We start from the raw sequence: 27,625 nt of genomic DNA, 5'->3' as shown, positions 1-27,625 counted from the left end.
ATCTTTATTTGTGTAGCATGCTGTTGGGTCCAATGTCAGTGTCAGTTCTTGAGGTGGGGATAATACAAAAATATAAAGTATTTTTGGCGAAAACTAGCTGTTCAAAAGCAGTGTCGAAATATTTCAAAACACCCAATAGCATACAACGAAATATGTTAAGTAAAAATATCTTGTACGAAAGGAGTCATCAATATTTTATATCATCAAATCGTGCAGGACCGATATAATCCACATAACACGATATATAAACAACGAACGACAGATAACATCGGATTGGTGCCAATGCCTGATAAAAACACATAATATTGATTAGGAAAGGAAGTTTAGTCACGGTAAGTTTGAAAAAGCACCACAACCAAATAGCAGTTAGGTGTGAAAATGGATTGCTCATATCCAGAAACAATAAAAATCATGCCTTTAGACTCAGAAATATGTGAAATTGTAACTCTTTTGCAATTATTTTGTTAATAAGAAAGCTAACAATACAATCAGCTGTGCTGTGGATCTCTTTAATAAAGTGGGTTTAAAACAACGTTGATGTAATAACAAATAAATATTAAGGGGTACTCCTCAACATTTTATGTCTTGTTTACAGTTTAGTAAATTCCGTAGGTTAACATACTGCATAATGATTTATGATGAACCAACAAGCATAAGCTACTTATTGTAACCTTCTATGTCTTCTATGTGATAATTCGACCTTAAAATTTTTGGTACTTGTGTAGTATCATGAGGCTAATTTTACAAGGGTCAATAGACGTGTTTAAAGTTACATTACTCTTTATAGAGCAAACTGGCGATCACTTGGTTTTAATTTTCTGTTTTGTTCCGTTAGGAATTCGATTCTCTCACAGAGAAGATTGGCCTTAGTTTGTTCATTCTCTAGTTCTTTCGTGCGACGATCTCTCTGATCAGTTACTTCGTGAAGTCGCCTTCGAAGTAGAATCTCGGTTTCATTTTCCGAATCGCTTTTCGAACGAAATTGAGCATGGAGGTTATCAATGCTTTCTCGGAGGCAAGAGCTGCGTTAAACACCGGGAATAATGTAAACTGAAAGTCTTTGTGAGGAGGTAATTAAAATTGTAAGAAAAACACTATTGCTAAATATGTTGGTGAATGGTGACGACTCAAATTTGACCATCTTGTAATTGTCAGTATAAAACTGGGCCGAACATTAGTAGAAAGTTTCTTAATTTTAAGACAAATCATTTCGCGCGATCTTTAGTGAGAACGATTCATTTAACAGTGTTTTTACCCTAAAAATAACAAATAAAACAATATTTGATTTCCGGTGAGAAATGCGATTTGATTTTCAGTGTGACTAAATAAACGCGTAATAATAAAATATAAAGGCATAAAAATAATAATAAAAAGAGCGATTTGTCATGGATATTATTAGTGTGCTTGGTAACGCACTCGTTCCCGTGAAAAATGATGGCTGACTGAGAAAAAGATACTTTCAACTCACTTGACGACATGGCATTCTGCAAGGCGGTCCTCATAATTTTTGACAATTTTTTTTGAGAGGTTCATTATTATTTTGAAATGTTCTTCCGTGTCCGCAACTCGAGAAAACAGAGTCTCCGTTACCCTGAAATATAACGAGTCAAGTCTCAACAAGAAGAACGAGGAGTATTAAGTGATTAGCCTTCTAATTATCATGGTGCGCATATACCTGGATGAAACCAAATCTGCGAGATAATGGCGGGAGTTAAAGCAATCAATTCGGCGTAAAAAAAGTCAAGCCATTTGAAAAAATTACCAAATAGTATTCAATAATGGAATGTAAACGAGATGCACAAGTAGTACTTACGTATCTTTCCCCTCTGCAGCGGGGCTGTTCGAGTTGGATGCACCCACCCCAAGTAGAGCAGACACCACCAAAGACTTTGACGGAGTTTTAAGAGCGATCTCGATCGGGTTGTCCCTTTGTCCATCAGCGTCTAAAAAAAGGCATAAAATACATCAAAATACTTGTTCTCACAATAATATATTTGAATTCATAGAATATATATATTTTCTTTAACCTTTACATAGGTTTTGCATCTGCTGGCGGAATTCTGTCATGCGGGAAACCACGTCACGAAGTTTAACTTCGCAGTTTACAACTTCCTGTTGTTGTTCAAGGATTTGGAATCTAGCTGTCATTTTGGTGATATCTAGCTCCTCCTGTACGCTCTTGAGGTTAAATCTAAAATATGTGACAATATAAAGAGGGAAGTAATACCTTTTTTACCTTTTGAAAAGAATATGACAGTTTTACAAGAGATCATACAAATGCCCGCAATACAAATTAGCCAATGCGTTGGCCTTTTTTGACAAACTATTTTTTTAAACACTTCTGTCCATGTCGTTTAAAAGATAATGGATGGAAATAGAGTTTACCTTTCTTGTTGCAAATTGCAGTTGAGGTCATTTAGTTCTGCTTGCATTGTTTGGTTTTTATTTTGTAGCTTGGTCATGTGATCTTTGGTAAGATCCAAAGCGCTCTCTGTTTTGGCAATAAGTTCCTCTAGAAACTAAATTGAGTTTAAGGTAAAACTTTTTTCAACAGCAACATTGTAGTATTCACATGTTACGTCCGGCCAAGCAGCAAGGAGTTTACATGAGATCTAGATACACATTTGTTACTGCTGATTTACCGTACTCCAAATAAAACATCAAGCAAAGCAAGTACGCAAAGTGCGATCAACACTCAGGTCAACACACTACCTCACTGCCCTTAGTTGGAAAAAACATTTATGGTGTAAAACGGTTTTATTCAACGTGACAAGCTACTGATAATGCGAGTAAATAAAGAAATCTTGATTTGACCCACTATTTGTCACATGGACTTCAACACATTTTGCGTAAATCGCTACAAATATAAAGAAAAAATTTTCACTGACTAATTTTACAGCATAAAATCTGGGCAGCCTGTTAGTTTTTGAAGGAAGTTCGTCGTCAAACACAATAAATTACTTTCTTAATATTTAATCAATCATAAATTTAAACACGATTCTATAGAACTGCCTCGGTATAGCGAAAAATGCCTTTCTAAGCTGCAGCTGAGGTTCGTCTGGTAATTTATTCGACTGTCGGAATAGGTAAATTAGTTAAAAAAATTAAGGTAAAAACCTTTTTCTCGTTGGCAAACTCTACTTGTTCGAACTCCCGCTCGTCGACCAGCTTCGCAAGGCTCTCCTCGGCGTTTTCCTTGCTTCGTGTCATCGCCACATAAGCTTCTCTTACAGAGTTGCGATCGTCTCGGATCATTTCGCATTCTTCGCGCAACATCACGAGTTCTTTGGAAAAACAAATCATCTCTACCAAAAATTAACTACTCACCAAATAGTTCAAAGAACGCTCGGTGTTAAACAAGTCATTCAGCGATACACTGTATGTAAAAAATAGGAAAGCTGTTTGTAGCTAAAGTTTTATACTTTTAGCGTACAGGTTTTAGTAACCAACAGATCAATAATTAAATAATAGTTGTAGATAAATTTCTATTACACATTATCTATGTGACCGTAGGCTAGCGTCAGGGATGGTCTCTTTACAAAATGTAACTTTTCTAGTAAAGTCATTTTATGCGCAAATCTGTAGCTTGACGGCAAAATGGCCGCTGTATCGAACTTAACGAGTTTGACAAGACACAGGACGTAATTAAGGAATTGTTTAACGTCAAGGCATCTTGTTCCGATTAATACATACTGCTAGTTGTGCCACTAACTCTTACTATAGATCAAACCCAAGATAACCTTAATTATTTTACAGTTTCTCACTTTATACTGTTGGTCAAATCTAAATTAAACAATTCTTAAAGGTTGGTAATGAGTGGTAGCCTACAGTAGCCTATTTAAAAAGCTGAGTAAGTGCCGGCTAAAACCTGTACTAAAGGGTTTATTCAATTGTTAGAAAAATTTAAACCTAGCTAACCACCCAAAAGAAAAGCACACCACAAACATTAAAAATATATAGAATTTTGGGGAATTTGAATTCAAAAGTATTCAAATCCAGTGTTGCGCTTATATCAGGTAATATGGCCACCGCAATAATTTCTTTGTTTTACCGCGCAACTTCGCGTTCCTGTAAGTGTATCTACGCGAGCGGCAAGTTTGAAGGTCTTCCGCTGTAGCGAAACATGTGTAATGATTGCGTTAAATGTAGCGATGAGGTGCAGCGTCAGTGTTTGGCGACCAAATACCGGCCGATAATACCTACGCCTAATTATTATTAAGTGTCAATTAAACGTTATTGTGTGAGCGGCTGACGTGTAATACCAGGTGCATACAATTCACAATTACATTAAATGCGCTAAGTTGGTTTTGTTGTCCATCAAATTCTCGCGCGAATGTTGAAATATGACTCAATGTATTCCAGTTGTTAACGACGAATAAGAAGTCAAACCACCTTTAATTATTTCATTTTATTTGGCACATTGCTCATAGAGACATCTTATATCTCGGGTTCTTTATTCAGTCTACATTGTAAAAAAGAATATACCTCCTCTGATAGACTACTAAGGAGACACATAATAAGACGTATAAAGCAACAATATCTACATCGGAATCACCTATTAGTTCACAACCAGTATAATACACTTTGAATTCCTATCGTCAGAGACACAACAACTAGCATACAAATACTCAACTAGCTAATCAGGGGTGTTCAACAAGTTAGATACCAAGAGCCGAATTTTTTACTTGGTTAATCGCTAAGAGCACACCTTACACACATGGAAAGAAAAGACTAGTCTATCACTCGATTTCTTTCACACTCACACAAAGCAGCGCGCTGGATAAAAAATGCACATTTCTGCGAATAACGGATTTTATCGCCGGGACAAAGCCCTCAAAATCGTAACTGCCCCGCCTTAATAGATATAAGCCTAAGTAACACCATGATTTCCAACTTAAACAATACAAAAAACAAGATAATTTTAAAACAAGCACAAGAAATACTGCCAACTGCTACAAAATATATATTCTTAATCTATATTAAAATCATTTAAGTTGTAAACTTCAAGCCACATACGTAAATCAGTTCCTATTGTTTTGTTGAAGTTACTTTACGAGTTTACGGCAAGATAATTTTCTATTTTTACGTTACAAGCTTCCAATATATTTTCTTCTTATGGATTAAAAAGTCTTTATGTCGTAAATACACCAAAATATTAGGGTTGTAACACACCAAAATATGGGTGGTCACAAAGGTTTTCGAAAACTACAAAGGGGTCGCAACAATAAAAAAGTTTAGGAACCACTGCTACATCATCTTAATGTGCCATTATATGCAAACAAGACAACCTAAAAAATGCCGCGTGTGTAAAGCAAAACCGTAATTTAGGTGGTCGAGAAAACATCTGGACTAAATCTTTCTATTCTTATGAAAATGTGAAACCATTTTTTTTGCGTACGGCACCGCACAGAAAAAAATAGATAGATGGTGGCACCCCTATCAACAATTTTTTATGACTGAAATGTCGTAATTAACCAAATTGGAAGTACACACATTAACTCTACACAATGTAGGGAAATATTTGTTTATATTCTGCATTCTAATGGTGCACAAACTGTTGTATCAAAAGGCTTATCATTAAAATAAAATCAGATTCCTAAAATATTTAAAATATTTTTAGACACTCCCGATAAGCATTAAAAATCAGTGTGCCGCCGCACAATCAGTATATATTTAACCAGCTCATTTCAGCAACTGACCTTTCGACTGTTTATCATTACATTCAACCATGGCCTTCAACTTGTCGGAAATTGTATCGTAATCTTTAGCTTTATTCTTTAGTGTAGAGATTTCCTTTTCCTGGATTGATTGCAGCATCGTCAAACGCACGATATCCTAAATTCAACTTATAACGATTACATTAGATGGACACATTAATATATGATGGTAACCTTATAAGAAATATTTCTTTCGTTGTAGAAAACTTTGAACAGCAGGAAACATTTTTATTACATTTCTTATATTTTTTAGGACATATTATTACTAGAAGGTTAACGACGAACGTCTTAAATGGCTAAATACTATATTTTACCTGATTTTCGGCCAATTCTTTTTCGATTATCGATGCCTCTCTTGCACTTAATTCCTTGTTGCGCTGTTGAATCTCGGTTGTTTTGGAACACAGTAACTTCATGGCAGCATTTGCTTTCTTATTGGTCTGTTGTATGGCGCAATTGAGCTTGCGAACCTCGCAACGTTGTGCCTCGACAATTCGAAATTTTTCAAGAGGTCGATTGTAGCACAACCCAGAAGAATCTATGAATAGAGGTACCATAAACAAAAATCGGGTTGAAGTAGAAAAAATGTTTGCTGACACTGGCTTAAACGCAACGAAAAAAATAAAATAAATGAGGTGGGCAAAAAAAGCTTGGCATATTCGGTTTTCTATGTGGATACTAAAACTAGAGTTACAATAATCAGAAGCATTTTTTAAGGTTATAATCATTTGACAAAATCTATTGTATTTTAGTGTTTTATGCCCGGGAAACAAACGGAAAATTAGAATTTCCAAGTACTTTTTATTGTTGTATCCGTATCTTTTAATTCCTTTCCGCAAATATTCTCCGCATTAAAAGCTTGGATCTTCGTTTCGTCGACCTTAAAATTGTATATAAATATATAAATTTTTCTTATTTTCATTTTTAATAAAGTGATCAAGTACGGAGCAATTTTCCGCCATTTTCTGCATACCAGAAAAGTTTAAGATTATGATTTGAATGAAGTTTATTCTTAGTGTGTTTGTTTGTAACACTGTATGTTGAGTCCTGACCTCTGACATAAATTTCAGTAAAAGTGGGCCGTCATGTGATAAGTTTGAAAAGCAGTGATTTGCGTAGAATTTAAAACTAACATAATATAACGCCATATATTTATGCAACTATATAAACAAAACAACCTTAATACCGGAGTCATTATGTTTATTTAAACAATTCAGTACACAACTTTATTTTACGTTGACAACGAAAGTAATCACGAAATTATCGCTCAATCGAAACTTACCTTTGAAAAGCACTCAGCATCGCTTTGACGATTCGCAAATGCACAACTTAGCACTTGTATTTGTTCCGTTATGATGTTTAAAGCAAGTTGAGCAGTGGATTGCTGCGACACATCTTCAAAAAATAATGAAGCTACGCTATACAGATGTTTTTTCGGTGAACTTATGTTTAAAATTACAACTTTTTAACCTCAAGTCAGGCCCAGACCTAACAGTAGTTTTGTCATGGCGTTGACCAATGGCACCCAAACAATATCAATACAAGAAGAACTACAATATTTTCTGTGAAATCTAGAATGTAGGCCTGGGCCAACCAGTCAGCGATCAAGAGCCACACTTCTGGTGTGTTAACCGCAAGGAGCAAAACTTTATAAATGGGAGAAATGACTATAATAAAACGCCAATTTTTTACTGACACGCAAAGATACTGTATCTCAGGGGTTTGCAACCCCTGGCACGCGGTGCCACTTTTTTTCGGGCACGCCAAATGATTTAACGCGCAGGTTATATCACCTTACCATTACATTCACATCATTAACATTATTATTACATCACCAACACTATAGCGTTAACTAAATAGTTTCACACATTTCCAGTTCGATCTACAGCAGCGGTTCCCAAATTTTTCTAAAATTTTGCCTGGTGTACCCGTTGCAATTATTTTGATATTTCGTGGCCCTCTAAAATTCAAGGTTCGACACATGTTTCTTGTAGTAAACGAATGTAACAACTTTTTAACGAATGCGAACGATTCGCTGATAGCAGGTAGTATAGCATAAGATGCTTTGTGATGTCACAAGAGACATCATAAAACAAGCTATATGAACGAATAAATAATGTATAACCAAAGACAATAATGATGACAGAGATTTTTTAAACATAGAAGCCTATAATATTGAAAAACTTGTACTTCTCCTTGCGGACCCTCTGAAACTGCTGTACGGTTTGGGAACCTCTGATCTACAGGGTTCGTGTCACAAATTAGAGTATTTAACGTTGTTTTTGGTGGGCGTTAAACTTGTTGTTTACAACTAACCGTTCGTATTACGTCACAATGCCTCAAAAGTGGGGTGATGTTTACTGCATTAAAGCCACTGATCTTTATCAGTGGTTAAAGCAGAGACATTGAAAGTAAGCACGTGTGTTTTGGGGCGACTGAGAAACCAATCTAAAAGCGAAACTGATAGTTAACACTTTCCGTATCGGCTGAAAAGCGTCGAAGTATATTCCCAAATAGCGGGCGCAGTATTGTGTTCTTGACAGTTCTTTTTTTTCGGCAGGGTTAGGGTATGTTACAGCATTTTGGGCTGGATTAGAATCCTACCACATTTATTTTAATACTAACGAAATGAGGTGTGCAACTGACTGAGTTTTAGCGCAATACTCAAAAACCATTCAGAGAGCAAAAGCAAATTGACTAAAAAGTAAAACTACGTTAATGTAGCAAACGTAATAATGACTACATCGTTTATGACGTAACAGTGCATGTCAATTAAAGGTGTGGCATGCCTGTGGTCGACTCCAACTATCGTGGTAAGCTACTGCTCATAAAAGCTACTAAACAAATTATTATTAAGAGTACAATATTTATAATTTTTTGGGGGGCCATCACCTGCCTCACCTGCCAACGTCTGGCAAAGCAAAAGATATATGAAGCAAAAGTTATATCAGTTAATCTCTACCGCAAATTTTTCGTTTCTATACGTAAGTCGTTCTTCTATTTTGTTGCGTTATTTATATCGAGCGTTCACGCGGTCAATATCATTGAATACGCGAAGAGAGGCAGCGCCAAGCCGTGCCTCTCTTCAGATCACAAAAGTGCCATACACTGCATTATGCGTGCCTTTTTCTTTCGCTAATTCTCTCGGAAAACATGATGAACGATTTAGCTATGATTTGAGGCGTGCCTCAATCATGACGTGTCGTCCACGCTATGAAACCTTTCTTATAGTGCGTGTACAATACATTAACTTCTTGTAGTGTAAAGCTCTAAACTTGAAGTCATAAATACCTCTTGCAAATTTAAAAGTTTTGCATCGGACGACTGGACAAAAAAAATAACACGCAACTTTCAAAGAGATTGGTAAAAAAAAGGAGTGGATGTGTGGCTGACACAGGCGTAGCCAGGGTGGCCATGGCCACCCAAAAATTTATCAATATTGTAGTTTTAATAATAATTTGTTTTGTAGCTTTTATGAGCAGTAGGCTACCACAACAGTCCATCGCAGGCTTGCCACGCTATCAAATGTCATGCACTGTTACGTCATAAAAGATGTAGTCATTATTACGTTTGCTATATTAATGTGGTTTAACTACTGTACTTTTTGGTGATTTTGTTTTCGCTCTCTGAATAATTTTTGAGTATTGCGCTAAAACTCAGTCAGTTGCTGCTCGAAACGGTTTGCTAGCATATTTATTTGTGTTCGACACGCAGTTCATACAATGGCAAAAGCTAAACAAAAAGAGTTCAAACTTTCTTTTTATTTTTATTATTACGATACCATTTTTGTGGTTGTTAAAGAAAAACGTGACTCGAAAAAATTAGTGCCTCACCATCTAGGAACCTCACCGCACGTCACTGGTGTCCACAGTACTTAACAGGAAATATATCCTTGCATTGAGCAATTCTTTTCAAAATTAGCTGGTATTCCGTTGTTGCCAATCGAGGAAATTCGTTTACATTTGTGTCAGTCATACCTGATTGGTGTTTGATTTTACGTGTTCAGGGTGGAAAACAGAGGTTTAAAAACGAAAGTGGACCAAACATGTAAAGCACCTTAGTAAAGCACTTTGATATTCGGGTATTTTTAATTTTCACATTTTTTTACAAAACACAACTGCCCCTTTTTAGAAATAGGTTTCATATGGTCGTACCCACACAAAAATTCATCTCCACTCCAACTATGCCGCAGCCTCGTCTGAGACTAGCAAGGGTTGTTAAACAGTCAGTTTCAGAATTAACTGGGTCGACGCGAAACGAAAATCTTTGGCCTTTCCAGCTGTAGATCACAGAAACGAGTGACAACGCTTTCTTAAAAAAATTAAAATGTGTTATATATCTAACTTTTGAACTTTTTTATGGAGACGTTTGAAACTTTCTGGTTTACTTTTAGTACGGCGGAAAATTGTTAGAAATCTCTCTTTTAACCATGCGCCTTAAAAAGCTTCAGTTTGTCAACAAACTCAAAAACTCTTTAAACTTGGACAAGATAATCTTTAACTTTCCTGCATATTTAAATTTAATTTATCCAAATGACACAGCATGTCGACTAAAAAGGCCAGATCGTAGTTATTATGTGGGCCGAAAATTTATTTTCGGAACATATCTTGTTTTTGCCGCTATTTATATGGGCCGAAAATTTATTTTCGGGACATATCTTGTTTTTCCTCGCATTCTTTTTTGGTTTGCTATGGTTTCCTATGGCATGTTTCAGACCGATTTTTGTCCGAAGCTTTATAGAAAAAGTAGACATCGTAGAACCTTCAAATTTTCAGACATGGCGTAGAGTGGTATGTAGGTGCTTTGTAGAAGTTTATGAGGTTGTACCCCAGGGGCCTTTGATTGGGGGGCAAAAACCTGAAATATTGCGTTTTAGCTCTCTGTAGCTAACGACTGCCATCTAGCAGCAGAAAAACTTTCATACAGAATTCGTTCATATTCGCTTGCTTTGTCCAGCTTGTGAAGTGACGAAGCGACTCACCGCCTGCTGCGCTTTATTGTCCCGCGCGTGAGACTTTCATTGTGCGAAGTGGCATGTCCAAAACTGGGCTCGTGTGACTTGCATTTTAAAAAGAGGCTTCTCTTTAGTAAAATTACTTAATGGTCTTAAGAAACAACTTATTTTACCGCCGCAAATTTAAATGCAAAATCTGGTGGCAACTCCAATCCAACATATCAACACCAGGCCTACACAACTTAAAATTGTGTGTTGATATGTTGGGTTGGAGTAACATACTAAACAGGTGCAAATAGCAAAATTTTCCAAATAAGATTTTTTCAAATATTCTCCAAATCGTATTTCATCGTATTGTCGCGGTAATACACAAAGAGGTAAGGCCGTGAATAAACTTTCATCCACCGTACAATTAACGCAGGGAAGCATTGCGAGTAAGGATGTTCAAAGCAGAATATCCGCGACTCATTTGTAATGCTTGCTTTAAATGCGGCGTCAGCGTTTTTTCGGGCGACCAATTATTCGCGAAGAGCTTGATTATTAAATCAAGTGTCATAGGGTATATTTACCACCGCAAATTTAAAAGCGAAATTTTGAGGCAGCACACGCCTCTCTCTGTTAGCATCTGTTGTGCATGTTGCTCCAACCAACATGCCAACATAGCAGAATATCGGCGGCTCATTTATAATGCTTGCTTTAAATGCGGTTCCAACGTTTTTTCGGGCGACCAATTATTCGCGATAAGCTTCGCCTAATAATCAAGCGTCAAAAGGGTGTATTTACCGCCGCAAATTTAAATGCGAAATCTTGAGGTAGTGTACGCCTCTCTGTTATCACCTGTTGTGCATGTTGCCCCAACCAACATACCAACATCAGGCCTAAACAACTAGCAAAACTTTCGAATTAATAGTTTGCGTATTAGGCACATAATAGTGTTTTCATATTGTTTAAAACTACAGATTTAAAGCCTGTTTTAACAGTGATTGCTTGGACCAAGCCATGGTAAAAATTTACCGAGTAAAAGTTTGCAAAAGTATAGCAAACCATAGGCGTTAAACCATTTTAAGTCTTTAAGAGAAAGATAATATTTGCTTTTCAAACACGTAAGCTGGTCAAAATGTAATAAAATGGCCAAACGCATTATCTACGTAAATTCTATTTATCAAATATATGTTTCGATCATTCCCCAAAATCTACGCAATATATCCCTTTCGCATCAAAGGCATAAGTTTTTCAAAAAAATAAAAAAATAAAATAAAAAATTAATATTAAAAAAAATAATAAACACTAAGCCCTAAAAATATACCCCCTGACAAAATATACAACAACCGCACCCCCGTCTAGTCTTTTTTGGTTTTTATGGTTTGCTTGGTATGTTTCAGACCGATTTTTGTCCGAAGCATTATAGAAAAAGTATACATCGTAGAACTTTCAAATTTTCAGACATGACGCAGAGTGGTATGAAGGTGCAATGTCGAGGTTTATGAGGCTGCACCCCTAGGTGCCTTTGATTGGGGGACAAAAAACAATAATGTGACGTCATCGATTTAGTTTATAATAGCTATCTACTCCTATCTAGCGGCAGAAAAACTGCAATACAGAATGCTTTCATATCACTTGCTTTATTCAGATCGCGTCGCGACAGGCGGCTGGTATCCTGCTGCGCTTTATTGTCCGGCGCGTGCAACGTTCATACAGTGAAGTGTTTTGTCGTAAACTAGGAGCATGCGACTTGCCTTTTAGAAAGAGGCTTCTCTTGATAAAAAAAAATATTGCTCTTACAACACAAGATATTTTACGGCCACAAATTTAAATGCGAATCCTAGAGGCAGTGTACACCTCTCTGTTAGCACCTGTTGTAATTGTTGCTCCATCCAAACATATCAACACCAGGCGTGAGTCTTATTGGTGCGAAGTGGCTTGTCTAGCAAAAGTGGAGGCATGCGACTAGCCTTTTGAAAGGTGGCTTCACTTAGTAAAATAACTTATCGCTCCTACGAAACAACATATTTAGCATCGCAAATTTAAATGCGAAATCTGGTGGCAGTGTACGCCTCTCTATTTGCCACTGTTGCGCATGTTACTCCAATCAAACATATCAACACCAGGCCTTAACAAATTAAAATTGTTCAAGGGCGCAGCAAGCAAAACATAAAGCTGAACGCATTATTAGGGAGCAAAGCTACGTTATAACATGGCGTCATACTAAAATAAATATTAAGAACACTGCGTTTATTGGATTTCAATTGGCAAAACTTTCAATTTAAAAGGTGGTTTATTAGGCACATTAACTTGTTTTATATATTGCTCGAAACTACAGATTTAAAGTCTGTTATAATTATGATTGCTCGGACCAAGCCATGGTAAAAATTTACCCAGTGAAAGTTGGCAAAAGTATAGCAAACCATGTACGTTAAACCATTTTAAGAGAATGATAATATTTGCTTTTTAAACATGTTAGCTGGCCAAAGTGTAATAACATGCTTGTACGCATTATCTACGCAAATTCTATTTATCAAATATATGTTTCGATTATTTCCCAAATACTACGACGCCATATTTGAACCCGTTTCGCATCATAGCCAGAAGTTAAGTGGGGAAGTTTTCGGCCCATATCTGTTTTTGCTTGCAGAAACAAGTTAAGGAAAAAAATATAAAATATATAATATAAAATATACAATACAAAATATCAAAAAATTAAAAAAAAAATTAAATTTAAAATAAAAAAACACACCAAGCCCTGAAAATATACCCCCTGACAAAATATACAACCGCACCCAAGTCTAGTTTCTTTTACTCTACGAAAAACAGTTTTACGACATCTAAAAGTTCAAAGAAGCGAGAGAGTAACAAACGTGGTTTCTTTGTGTGCGATTTCGGGTGATTTGTATTGCGTGGTATTATTAGGCCCTACATATTGGCAAAGGCCATATTTCCAAAACAAATTCGTATTCCCTGGGCAAAAGCATTCTTGGTAATATGTTAGGCCAAAACAAAATGTAAGATTCCTCCAAGCTGTGGCCTCTTAGTAACCATTACATATTATATTGTAATCTGCGTCATTTGCTTGAGCCGCGTGTTATTGTCGATGATTTAAAAAGGCAGTTTACCATGTTACTAAAAAGTAATGTTACGGATAGCGTAATATCCTGGATAGAGTGCTAAATAGTGTGTAAAGTGGTAAACATTTTAATTTTCCATAAATAAAACATGTTAATTTCCCTAATCGTTAAATGTTATTCAGCATATGTGTTGGTCGTCCCTTGACTTCACTGATTGTGCCTGAAATGGGTTGGGTTAACTAAATGCTCATTATTACTTATTAGAAATATCGATGTACAATGGAAACGAAACTGCGTTCCTTCCAAATAAAAATGAATATGAGGTCTATAATGTGCAATTGTGTGACTTTGAAATCATAGAATCATGTAAATGTTGTTTTTGTAACAACTTGACCAATACCTTGGGGCATATGTTCCCGCCCCGTTTTGCTCGTTCTGAAACAATGTAACCATGTGGTTTTACGCAAGACTACTCATGAATTTTACATTTTCATCAATTGAGTTACTGTTTGGCGTCGGTGGATCGCGTTCAGAAACCGAACTTGTGAACTGCATTTCATATATAGGTCTACAGAAGCAAAATCAAAAACAATTTATCGATAATTCAGAATCTTCTAAATAATGCGTTGTAGACTAAATTGTCTGAGTATGTTGCATGTAAACCAAGACAATGCTTTCAGGCATACCAAGAAATGGCGTGAACTTCTTTTCTTTTTTTAATATTTTACGTTACGGTGAACGAAAGCCAAGGAGGCAAGAGTTATTGCCGATATGGCGTGCCACCAAACAAGTGTGATAAAGAGCCCACAGCACTAGGACTTGTTTTATTTTGTATAACCCTTAAAATTTAGATAGATTCGAAAACTATTGTTACAGTTGTAATTAATTTACATCCTTGGAAGAACGCCAATAGTATTTTTTCCAGGTATAACAACTGGTAAATACTGTTTATTGCGCCAGTTTATAACAGATAACCAATCGGAGTCGGATTCGACTACGATCACGTAAATCTATCAGAGTCCCAAGTGCGCATGCGCAGTAACAAATTTTGCAAATGATTTGGTCGTCAACTTTAATTTGTAAATGCGGAATAGCATTTGGTGGATATCTTCCAACCATGTATTTCGAGTAAATGAATTATATGGCAGTTAATGAAATATATGTGGATTGCTGAATATCCACCATATTTAGTTACGCAAATTGGCGGAATACAGGTTGGGAGCTGAGCCGGTACTTGACGAAAATCGCACATTTAGCCCGAATCAGACTCGTTTTTTTTAGGCCGGAGTCGGACTCTGGGTATTTTCAACCGACTCCGCAGCCCTGGTTTAAACAGTAGGCAATTTATTTCGAACGGGTTACTTTGTCTGACATCGGACGCAGATTTTGCGTAACCGTAAAAATAAAATTAAAGTCCTCGCATTTGCGAAGTTAAGACTTTTATGCTCAGTGTTTTCAAAGCAGTGTGAAATTTTTTGTGGATTAGTTTGTTAGTAACTAGTGGGTTTTCAAGAGAAAGTCATATTTTTAACTTTAAATTCTGCTTATTGACTAATAGTTTGTGGCTTTAGCAAACTTGCTCTGCTAATATGTTAAATTTACTGCACAAATGACCCAATATCTTTCAACTGCACAAATGACCCAATATCTTTTAACTTCACAAATGACCCAATATCTTCGTGGCTAAAAAATGCATTTGTGAGAGAGACTCAACGCGCCAAAAAAAGCAATTAAAAAAGCCAAGCAGATTTATGCTTAATAGAGGATGAGGACACCATCGGCTGGACTTTGGGTTAAAAATATTCTTCAAAGTTTTTGAATATCTATAAAGGGGGGTTGTAGAAGTCCGGTTATCCGCAAAATATCTTAAATCCAAATCAGGTCGTTTTAAACCAGCGGTTTCAAACTGGGGTCTGCGGACCAACTAGGGTCCGTAAAGCATTTTCAGAGTGCGCAATGAGCATATATTCTTTAAGTTTTTAAACATTAGTCTTTAGAGAATGTTTTTAAATCTTAGTTTACTCTATGTTTTAAAACATATCTGTCATCATTATTAGTCTTTAGTTATGATTTGTTATTCGACAATATAGCATTTTTATGATGTCTTTTGTGACATTATAAAGCATCCATTATGCTGTACTACCTGCCAACAGCAAATCGTTCGCATTAGTTAAAAGGTTTCTATGGGGCCGCGAAATATCAAACTAATGGCCAAGGGTCCACCAGGCATTTTTTTTTATAAAAGTTTGGGAATCACTGTTTTAAACAAATAGCAAGTCCAAGTACCAGTTCTTAAATATACTTAATTATTTCCTTCGCAAGGCAAGTATGAAATACTTAAACATAAGCCAGGGGAGAACGGTTTTCGTATAAAAATTAGGGAGATGAGACATCTTGGTAAAAAGTACAAGGTAAAAATTGTTACTTAGTTACTTTGCAAAATTTTATTAATATAACATGTAGAAAAACGTTGCAGAAAAAACACAGTCATAAATAGTCACAAATAGTGAAAGTTACAGAAATTGGGATCCTAATTGTTTTAATGTTTTTACTTTATTTTGCACCAAAAAGGTTACGAATAAAACAAATATATCTAACCTGTTTCGGTAGATTTATTGTGCTTTCTAGATGGTGATGGTGCGCTTGAAACAGGGCCTGCGCGTATTACAAATGGCAGGATTAGGTCGTTTACACTGCATGAAAGTGAGACTAAGTTTTTTTTTATTCGGTAAAAGAGAAAAAGGTCAGTAAAGCGAAAAAGGCACAATTTACATATGTCAAAACTAATTTCCTGCGGTGCTTTATAGAATTGATTTCCAGGCTAACCTTTGGTGGAAGATGGCTCCTTTGCCTGATCGCATACTGCTACGTTTCGCATTGTCATTTTTAGGGGAGACTTGTCGTCAAAGCTGAGGGTCTTTTTAAGGTTTAGCGTCGTTCCCTCTGTGGCACACTTTAAAAAACGTCCATGCATGAAATTGGCTGATGCGGGAGTAACGGGCTTACGTTTCTCTTTGCTGCACGGCGTCCTGTCACGTTCAATCACAGAGCGAACAGGGCTGTTCACCTGAAAGAAACGTCATAAATATATTAAGCCCAGGGGTCCTACGGCCCGCGGGTGAGATCCAGCTCGCCAATGTCATCTTTCGGCCAGCGGCATATTTGTCATATAGTTTTAAAATATTATCATTTAAGCTCTATTTGTCGAAATGTTTGTCGAATGCAGAACTTAGCTAAATATTGTTGAGTTTTAAATTAAATGACTTATTACGCTTAGTATAAGTTTTGATACATATTTCTTTGCTATTTCCTTAGTTCTATAATAACACTGGTCAACAAATTTTCACTTTTTTTTCTAAACGAGATTGTGAGTATTTCATCTTAGATGTATTTTTCGCGCTGATTTCGAATATACCTATAGTTTTTTTCTCTAGAACAAATATCGTCAAATTTAAATTTTCCAAAAAAAACGCATTGAAAACAACGCACAGCTGTAATACATTGCCCTTTAAAACGCCTGACAAAACTTTTTTATACACATGACTCAAGTAATCACCATAGAAATTCTATGATGGAATTTTTAACTATTTCCCACTTTTAAAATCTTTGGTGACAGGTTTTTTTTGCTTAAAATGTCGATTTTGTTTGTCACTAACTGAACCTAGGTTTTCTAGAAAAAAAATCAACTAGGTGTGCAGAAAATGCACTTTAAGGGACATACATAACCCATTTATATGCTAAGCTAAGCAGATCATCAACAGCGAATGGAAAATAATGCAATTTTCATTTTTTTTAAAGTTGACACAGCCACGAAATGCCAGCCAAGCGCGTAATTCCACATTTTTACAATGTGAATCCTTTGATATTTCACTAATATTTAGTTCCATTAAGATTCCTGTCGTATTGTTAGCTTAGTAGTGAAAACTTTTCGTAGAGGAATGCTAAACATAGAACCTCACTTTTCTATCCCTGGAGCAAGAAAATTTTCTAAGGGCGTAACGTTTGTGATATCAGCCACTTACGGTTCTCTTATAGGCTTATAGTCTCTTAGTAATGCAGTTGATGGCACGGCTGTTGTAGCAAAAAGCACCTACTGTTGGTTGTCCAAGTTTTATTTCCGTTGTGTATTAATACTACATCAATCTCAAGCAAGTGGTTTTGTTTAATCCTAATACAAGCAGTTCTGAGTTTTCTTTTGAAAAAAAAACTTGCGTCTACGGCTTTTAAATCTGTCTGGAAAACAGAATTGGTTTTGGACTTATGTTTTGTTCTTATTAACTCCATTTAGTCTTTAACTTTATCAGGGAGAATTCATGACTTTCATGAGGAGTAAGTGAAACACGCATTGGGGCATTATGTGGTATAGGTATCCTTGCTTAATCTAACAGCTTAACTATCGTACAATTGTCAACTTAACTTAATGATATCTGAAGTGATTCATTGCTTGTCGTTGATCACTCAAATTTGATAAGTATATGTAACAGCATTACTGATTAAAATATGGAATCCTCAAACATTTATTCATTTTGATTTTTGCTGTTGTAGTGCTACGATTGTTTAAACAACATGTATACTCAGCTCGGATGGTGTTTTTACATCTGGACATTAACTACTAAGTTACAAAAATCGTTGATAAAAGATCTTCTCTATATTGTTTTTTAGAAATATCAGCAAAAAAGATAAAATGGTTTGTGAGTCACACTATAGTTGGATTATGTCACGGTGCGCAATTTGCCTATGTTAATAATGCAGCAATACATTGAAGAATTAAAATGCGAATATTTAAAAAACCTTACGTGCTAGAAAACAAATGAGGGCATTTTCAGAATCAGTGCCGAAAACACATTAAGAATCAATCTATCACATCTCCGTTTAAAATTTGCTGTTGACCAGTGTAATCAAGTATATATTATGTTGGGCCGCTGTCGTGCTATCTTGTTTTGTTTTATGCCGTTTTGTTCCAGGGATATACCATTCCTCTCCCGACCCGCACCACCTGCACTACCCCTCCAGTGACGTCACTAAGCACTCCACCCCCGCCCATGACGAATCGGTCGAAGTGATGACGAATGGTAAACACAAATTTTAAATCCGACCCGTGATTTCCCATCTTCACAGTTGTCCGGCCCTTTATGGAAAAGGCTTGGTGACCCTGGATTAGCCGATCGATTTTATTATAAACCAGATATACAAACCAAATGTACAGTTAGTGGGATATATGGTTTATTAAATCGCATTTTGTAGCATGTCAGTGTAAATCATAAAAAACGTAGAACGCTTACGTAGTAAACACTGCTCCTAATTAAAGGAATAAACTTACACATAAATTGGTAAAACGCAAATATTATGGGACTGTCTATTTGGGCGCACAGCATAATATAGATTTATTTGCTTCATAATATACATTTTTTTGCTTTTAGAAAAAACACAAACGATGGTTAAATGCGCCAAATGCAATAAATCTAGTAAAATTGCTTATAATATTACGTATTTAAATATTACAATCAAATACAAAAAAAAGTTCCACTTAAACGCATAACAATAATTAGTTGATCTGAGTTGATCTTACTTGGGTAATCTAAGTGGCGTAGCCTAATGAAAATAATTTTTTTAATGATTAAACTAAACCTGTATATGTAAGCCCTATGAATATGTCGCTTCGTTTACTAAGAATAATACCACTACGAGTCTACGACACCACTTACGCGTTTTCAACAACTGTTCAAATTTATATTAATTTACCCAAATTAAGTTTGTTGAACCGCATAATTAAACTTTTGCCAATTCTGCAAGCCAAGAGAATTCCAACAATGGCTGCAAGTGAGCATAACTGTTTTCGTATTGCAACATAGACGAATGCATTCTTTTACTTTCACTTCGCACTATTTTTTGTAATTTTAATAATCACGAAAATAATGAGCTACATTTTGTTGCAGTATGTATAAGAAAAAAAAAATAAAATAGAAAGCTACATCGGTAATGTCTTCTAATTTAACGCTTTGTGGGCCAGACCCGGTCCCCACATCTGGGGAACAATCTAATTGTTTGTGATGACTGATGAAATATGGTTTCAGATTACTCTAGGTCAGGGTTTTCAACCGTGGCCCTCGCCCCCCTGGGGGACACGGGCAAAACTCTCTAGCTATAAGTATTGTAAAACCTAATGTCACTTTTTTATTTTGCCAGTTAACTTTTTATATTATAACTGCAACCCTTTCTGTTTTTATTATAACTGCAACCTTTCTTAACGTTTTGTAACACATTTCTCTGACAGGTTTTTTGAATCATCAGTAAGGATGTTTAAACTAGAATATCATTTTTATTCCTAATCGTACGTCCGCCAGTGGCAAGTTTAGATAAAGGCCTGACGCTGTGTCAAACAATTACTATGCTGCTTAATATGCAGCCATGTATGGGGCGGGGTAAGCCTTTCTTGGGTGGCCTATTACCTGCCGATACCCTTCTCTGAATCATCAAGTGTTTGTCAAATGCTGTTGGGCGCGAACTAATGTGCTACTTCCTTAAAGAGCGTTAAGTCGCAAAAAAACATTCGTATAATGCATAAAGTACACTACAGGGCTACTCAGGGTTTTAGGCCATTATTCAGCGAGGTTATGCACAGCGTATTTGTCAAGTAATAGCAACGCATTAAAAAAACAAAAATCGGAAAATTATCTAGACGAATGTAGTGACATTTGATTGGCTCAGTACAAAACAGAGCCGGATACAAAACATACCTTGGCGAAGTCCAGAAACAAGCTTTGTACTGAGCCACGAAGCATAAAAGTTAGCACTACTCTAGGTAAATTCAGGTTTCAGCGTGCATACATGTTGAATGATTAAAAGAGTGTTAAGAAATGGCAGCTTTACCTCAAGATGTAAATTGTTCATACCAAAAACAAAATATTTAACACATGTTTCAATAACTTTAACTAGTTAGTAGTTTACCAAAAACTTTTTTGTGTTACCTTAAAGAAGCCTGCATCAAAGGAAAGGGGAAAATCTGTTTCTTTCTTTAGAGCAGCTTTTGCAGCTGTTAGACGCTTACGAGCATGCTCTCTTCGCTCCTGAGCTGCCTGACTGATAGCTGAAACTTCTTAAAATAACAAACAAGTTTAAATTCGTTACTTGGTATTTGTTACTTTTGGAGAAAAAAAATTTCAAACAAACAAAAAATATCAAAAGTTACTTTTTTTGGCAAGTTTTCTTTTTTTTGGAATAGGGGGCTGGCAACTGGAACTTGATTTCCACTCATTAGCTTTTCTTTTGTCAAGGTCTTGAAACTTTTTTAAGACATCCTCAATCTAGAAAATATTTAATGAGTGTTAAAAAATAAGTCAAGCCCAGTGTATTTTAAGTTGTTGTTTGGTAACGAAACCGCCCCAGAAATAATCGCTTCAACACAAAAAATTAGAAAACATTTATTGCAGCTTAAATATTAAGCAATTTAGATAATTTTATTCAGGTAAAATTATTTTTTAGAAATTTTCTAAATTGTTAAGTTTGCAAACTTTTATTTACCAGTCTCATAAACATAATACAGTATAGCCATCCAGAAAAAATTCAAAACATTATATACCTAGAGAACTCACCTGAAAATAAATCATGTCCCAAAATCCTTGGAGATCTTGGCTTGTTACAGGCTTTTCACTTGTGTTAAACTCACTATTGTCAATAAGACCCTCAAACTGGGTAAACCTTTCTTTCATAACAAGATAAGCCTGACCCACCGTTGTCCTGATATCACCCTTCATTACAAAAATAAATTTAACATTAAATTCCTTACAGAAAATCTATAATATTAAAGGAAGTTGTTTACACACGAACACAATTAATGGGAATAACAGAATCAGTTAGATGAACACCAGTGCAGAACCAGGAAAGTAGTTATAGAGTTAAAAACTTTTGATAATAGGATTGCACTTCAAGCAAATCTGTTTGAACCTAAAAAAAATGTTTGGTAACCTGAATGATTAAGTATTAAATCTAGAAGAAAAGTACAATATTTATCAAAAAATATGTATATAATTTCTACACCTAAATATTACTCCGGATGCCAGTGCGCTGAATGGGGACATAAGCTCAAAATGATTTAAGAAAGAAATAAATCCTTGCTGCAGCAACACATTTATAGTGCTTGCTTTAAATGTAGCCTGGTAGTGCAGTGCCAGCGTTTTTTCAGGCGACCAATTACTTCGCGTTTCGTGATAACCTTCACTTAATAATTAAGTGTCAACCAAGCGTTATTTGGGAGCGACTAACGTGTATTGCCAGGTGCAGAGTTCGCAGTTTCCTTAACTTTGTTAAGTTGCAAACGTAACATTCTGTTGTTAAACATGCAGGCCTTGGGACTTTTTGATATCCTGCATAGCCACAAGCTATAACTCAAAGCCGGCAATTGGAGTCAAAGATGTTGTGCTAAACAAGGACAAAATACGCTACAAGGTTACTTGAGGTCAACTTCAGGCCAATTACCAAGTATTAGCTATAGCAATAGTAATGTTGTATTCTTTGCAGTAGCCTACATTATTTGACTGCATAACATATCATGTTAGTCAAAAAAGGTAGTGAGCGACACACAACAATGATTTAAAAACAGGACCGAATTGCTGAAGAGTTCATTTTGTAGTGTTGCATTGTACAAACTATATTGGCAAAACATTATATTTTGGCAACAAACTGGACATGTATTACAGTTTCAGGGTTGTTCCTAAGCAAAAATTTACACTCGCCAGCTGGGCGGCAATCAATCACCACTCGCCTGGACGAAATACCACTCGCCAAATTGTTTGGCACACATCGCAAGTCCAAATAATACATCGCAAGTCCAATAAACTTTTCCAAAGGCGTCTCGACTGGGTTAAACATTTAAAAATTAACAATGTTTAAGTTAAACGATAAACCTTTTAATATTTTGCCACTGCTGACGTCTTTGATTGTTTGCCGGTAAACGATTTTTTTTAACGGGACAAAGAGTCTCTATTACGAGCTTCAAACGTGACTTCGATTAACCTTATTATTTGTGTGGAGTTGAATGTATTTGTGCCTTATTTTGGGGGGAAATAACTGGCGCTAAGTAATGTTTCGCTTAGTAGTGGTGCTTAACACAAGTTGTCCTACACCAACTAATTAAATTTCTCGCAGGAGCCACTCGGGCGAGGGGTGTCAATCAGCACTCGCCAGGAGCGATTTGCACTCGCATTGGCGAGCGGGCGAGTGCTCAAGGCCAACCCTGAGTTTACACAACTGCTTCAAATGACAGTTTAGAAAGTTAAACATTTGGGAGATTATTTTTAATAAACACATGTTAACAAATTGCTTTGCAATTTATTGCTGTGACTGTAGGTATATTAGGAATACCTCCCACAAACAAAATCAAGGTTAAATAATTTAATAAAAATATACTAGGATTCAATATTCTGGATTGGTTATTCTAGATTTGAAACCTTAAGTTCTAGAATCCATTGGGATTCTACTTAAACATCCCTAGAGTGATCGGCAAGTAATTGGTCGCCCGAAAAAACGCTGACGATACACTTCTTGAAAGCACTATGAAATGTTTTCCATAGCGACAGGGCGCAAACTCGCTGAATATTGGCCTAAAGTTTTCCTTGAGCAATCCCATAGCTAATATTGGTATTGAAAATCAAAGGCTAAAATGACAGACATATATATAGGAAAAGTATACAACATTCCTATCGCAACTAGGGTTCCTCTTTTTCCCAGATCTTTCACTCCAGGGAAACGGGATTGAAAAATATACATTCCCGGGACTCCCGACCAAAAAATTATACCTAAAATTACATCATTATGACGTTTAAACCTATTTTATATTAGCTCCAAAGATTTAATTAAGCTCATTTATGTTCTGTAGTCTTGCTTCTGCAATCTTACAAGACCTTCTCATATTAAAGTCAGCACCCTTATTTGCTTTTATTAAAAAAACAATTTTTTTTTAGTTTTGCTATGTTGCCGTATAACCGGGATTAATAAAAAATCCCGGGAGTCGTGATTGTTAATTTGTGAGAAATCCCAAGAATTTCCCGGCGAAACATTCTCAGAGAGGAACCCTAATTGCCACACTTACAGTAAAACATCTAACTCAGTGATTTTATATCTCAATTGCAAAATGCAAGATGAAAAGCGTTAAATTGTCTACTTTGTACTTACCGTACGTCACAAATCACGTATGATATAAAAAGGCAGCAGAAAATTGCTAATTTAATTGAAGTTTCCAGTCTTTGCTTTTAAATTGCATACTTTTGTCGTAATTATATTTTGGGTTGATTTTGATTTTTAAAGGTCCACCGGTCCGCAAAATTTGTTTTGAAATTTCACCGGTCCGTAAGCTAAAAAAGGTTGAGAACCACTGATCTAACTTGTAATCATACCATAACTTGATCTGCATTAGGAATGCCTTCAGATAGCTCATAATTTTCCCACAGGTCGCATAATTTTGTTAGGACTTCAGTGTTGTCTTTAAGTAAGTTTCTGAAATATAAATATTTTTTGTTGTATATAACATGCCTTTTTACACACTCTGTTTATTTGGAGACATCAGCTTATGTAACTCCCACACAAGTATAAAAATGTTTTGTGTACCTCTTCATGCATTACCCAGAATTTTAAAAAAATTATTCAATTTATTCACTCCTACACACAAAATGTGTTTCTGTTAAATTGAAAGTAGATAAAAAACTTGTAGATAAAAAACTTTTGTACTTGAAAGTCAAAAATATGTCAAAATTAAAGTAAAATCCTATGGATGTCAAAAAACATGCTTGTTTGTAATTACACTGTGCATCTCGCTGAATATTGGCCTGAAGTTGACTTTAAGTAACCCTGTAGCGCATTTTGTGACATTTTACGAGGGAATGTTACTTTTGTAACTTAACGCATTAAAGAAAATTGCGAACTCTGCACCTGGCGTTAGTAGCTAGCCCAATACCACTTGATTGACACTATTATTATTAGACGAAGCTTATCATGAGACGCGAAGCAATTGGTCGTCCAAAAAACGCTAACACTGCATGACAAGGTTACATTTAAAGCAAGCACTATAAACGTGTCGCTGCAGCGATTGGTTCCAAATTTATATCGGTTCCAATTACCTGAAATAAACGACAAGAATACAAATTGAAGGATTTAATATTCTACTTTGAACATCCCTATTTGTAGGCCAGTTGAAGGTTGCAGTGTTAATTAAAGCCTTTTTGATATCCTGCATAGCCACAAGCTAAAAAAAACGCTAAGCAGGCAATTGGAGTCAAAGATGTTGTGCTAAACAAGTCATGTAAAAAATAAAAAAGTTTTCCTAACCACTTCTTTAAGTTAAATATGTGAAACCATATTCTAGAGCAGTAGTTCTCCAAGTGGGTGATATTGTTCCCTCTGGTGCGAAAGAGAAACAATGAGGTGTGAAAATCTTGGAGGGGCCGATAGCGCATACCTAAATCAGGGTGGCCTAAACTTAGAGACGTCATTAAGTTGGCAGAATATGGTCAGCCTTCTGGTGACATTTTTGGCCTAAATTCTTCGATTTTTTGGTCGTTCCCCTAAACTTAAATGTGATGTTTGCCTAAGGAATGTATCAAACTTGCCATAATTAGGCGATAAACAAAGCTATTAACAAGTAAATCAGTTAACCATTTATTTTCTAACATAAACAAATAAGAGTCATACTAAAGTACAACCTGGGGGTGCACATGTCTGCTTTTTTACCCTAACACTGTTACATTGGGCGTTTGGATCCCCCTTTTTAGTTAGTGATATTATTGTTCGCTTTTGCCAGGGTTTAACTCACTGACATTCGAAGCGGCAATGTTTTTTATGTTAAGATAATGCAAACAAAAACAATGTTTTGTCATCTCTTGTTTGGTCAAACGTAAATGAAGGATTTTCGCCTTTCGTTATTTGTTCAGTTTTGCTGATTAGCAAGAATGTATTTGACAATAGACCGCGCTAAGTCTAGCCCTTCTTTTTTTCTTCCTAAAAACGTCAAGTTAAGCGCAGCTAGTATTTCTTGCTCTTCGCTTTCGCTGTCTGTGCTAATATCCGATGTTGGTATCACAACTAGGGATGTTCAAAGTAGAATATTGAATCCTTGGATTCGAATCCAGATGGGATTGCCAATTGGGGTGCGTAATGTTACTGCATTTTCGGCATATATGTTATTGAATATGTAAAAATATTATGTGATTGAATTAGGTGGAAATAACCACAAGTTTTTTTTTGTAAAATGGATCTTTTTTGGCATCAATTTCTTCAGTTTTCCTAGCTCATTCTTCGGCCGGGACAGTCGCCAGCATTCTGCGCTACTGGACATCATTATCTGTGGGTTGCAGTGCAATAAAGTCAGGGTTTACGTAACAGTTGATGCTCCTTTAGCACCTTTCTGTATTGTATGGATATAGTTTGAATTAAATTAAAATGTAAGTGATTTTAAAATGCTTGTTACTTAGAGCTACAATACATCTTCTTTTAAAGAGATGTCCTTTTTCCAAAGAAATGTGAATGTTGCGAAAAATGCCCTCCGTTATATATTTAATTAGCATAAGATGCCTGATCCAATCACATTAATAGCATTGTCGCTTTAGGCAGTGAGTTAAACTCTAAAAAAAAACAGAAAAACAATAATATCACCTAAAAAAGAAAGGGGGCCAAACCCTAAACCCCCTGGATACATCACTGAACATGAGACAGAAGTTACCTAAAAAAATTGATTTAAACTTGAAAAAAAAAATTAAATACTAGTTGAACAACGATCAAGAAAAATTTAAATACTAACAATGCTCAAGAAAAATTTAAATACTAGTTGAACAATGAGTGTAAGAGAGTTGGTATTTTTTTAAAACTAATAAAAAAAACTCAAAAAAAGTGAGGAAATCTTATCAGCCCAAGAAGGTAAAACAAGGAAATCTTATCAGTCCTAGCCTAATTTACATTAATGCCAAGTTTATATAAAAATGCTCAGGAAACCAATATGGACAACTAGAATTAACTTTAAAAGTCAATCACCTGAAACATGCAACATTGTGTTCAACTTTTTCCTTATCTTGGTTTACCATTTTATTATCTTCAAAGGATAGAAAGGAGTTTTCAGTAACATCTGAAATGACTTTTTTGCTCATCGACTCATTCAACAAAGGCTTATTTAAACTTTGTTCCTGAAGAGGTACCCTTTTTACATCCATTTTAAACTTTCTAGTAAAACAAAAAAATATATAAAACTTAGTTTCAATTTATTAACATAACTATTACTGAATTTGCCGTTCTTGATATTGTTTCTATTATGAAAAAAAAGCCTCACAGATAGTCTAGCAATACAAAAAGCATTTTGAAATGACTTCGCGGATAAAGAAGAAGACTGACATAAGTAGGGATACATCTACAAGAAGTGTTAAGTGTCATCCACCCTGAAGGCAATTTGATCGGATGCAAAACCGTTGGTTAACAACTTCAATTACTAGAGGAGCTGTTTTTGACCACGATAAGTGGCGATGGTAAAGTACAACATTTGATCCATTAACTCGAAAAAAAAATTGCCTAATTCTGTTTTATTATCAAAACATTGAATTTGAAGCGAGGCATCAAACATTACTTACATTTTAAAGATTCATATATTCTCAATACCAGCCTTTCTTAACCTGGGGTAAATTTACCCCAGGGGGTAAATTTTCTTGTTTTAGGGGGTAAATGAGCTATCAATCAAAATATGCACACCAGCTGACAGGACAGAAAAAGTGTGCAAGCCGTAGGTATTGGTGGCCTATTTTTTTTTCCTATTTTAGATTAACTGCTAATTCGAAATTATCCTATAGTAGCCTATTATTCTTTATCATCTAGTGTCGGTAACATTATTTCACGATGATAGCTATTTTAGTTAATTGGCA

The 27,625-nt window shown here is 35.7% G+C and overlaps 1 protein-coding gene across 1 annotated transcript; it reads right to left on the bottom strand.

Annotated features, from left to right (window-relative positions):
* Nucleotides 1-95: 95 nt before the first annotated feature.
* Nucleotides 96-26,932, bottom strand: LOC146140566 (uncharacterized). Its single transcript, XM_083392653.1, is given in 16 exon segments — nucleotides 96-1,022; nucleotides 1,469-1,591; nucleotides 1,814-1,943; nucleotides 2,028-2,191; nucleotides 2,386-2,519; nucleotides 3,118-3,284; nucleotides 5,700-5,835; nucleotides 6,032-6,255; nucleotides 6,516-6,597; nucleotides 7,000-7,112; nucleotides 16,332-16,800; nucleotides 20,702-20,826; nucleotides 20,923-21,037; nucleotides 21,326-21,481; nucleotides 24,125-24,260; nucleotides 26,751-26,932. Coding segments are annotated over 16 exon segments (2,691 nt in total). The 5' UTR covers nucleotides 26,927-26,932; the 3' UTR covers nucleotides 96-781.
* Between the last annotated feature and the right edge of the window lie 693 nt (nucleotides 26,933-27,625).

The sequence above is a fragment of the Ascidiella aspersa genome, chromosome 6 (genome assembly GCF_963924565.1).
Source record: "Ascidiella aspersa chromosome 6, kaAscAspe10.2, whole genome shotgun sequence".
Lineage (NCBI taxonomy): Eukaryota > Metazoa > Chordata > Ascidiacea > Phlebobranchia > Ascidiidae > Ascidiella > Ascidiella aspersa.
The sequence above is the reverse complement of the archived record's forward strand: the minus strand, read 5'-3'. Positions and strand labels throughout refer to the sequence as shown.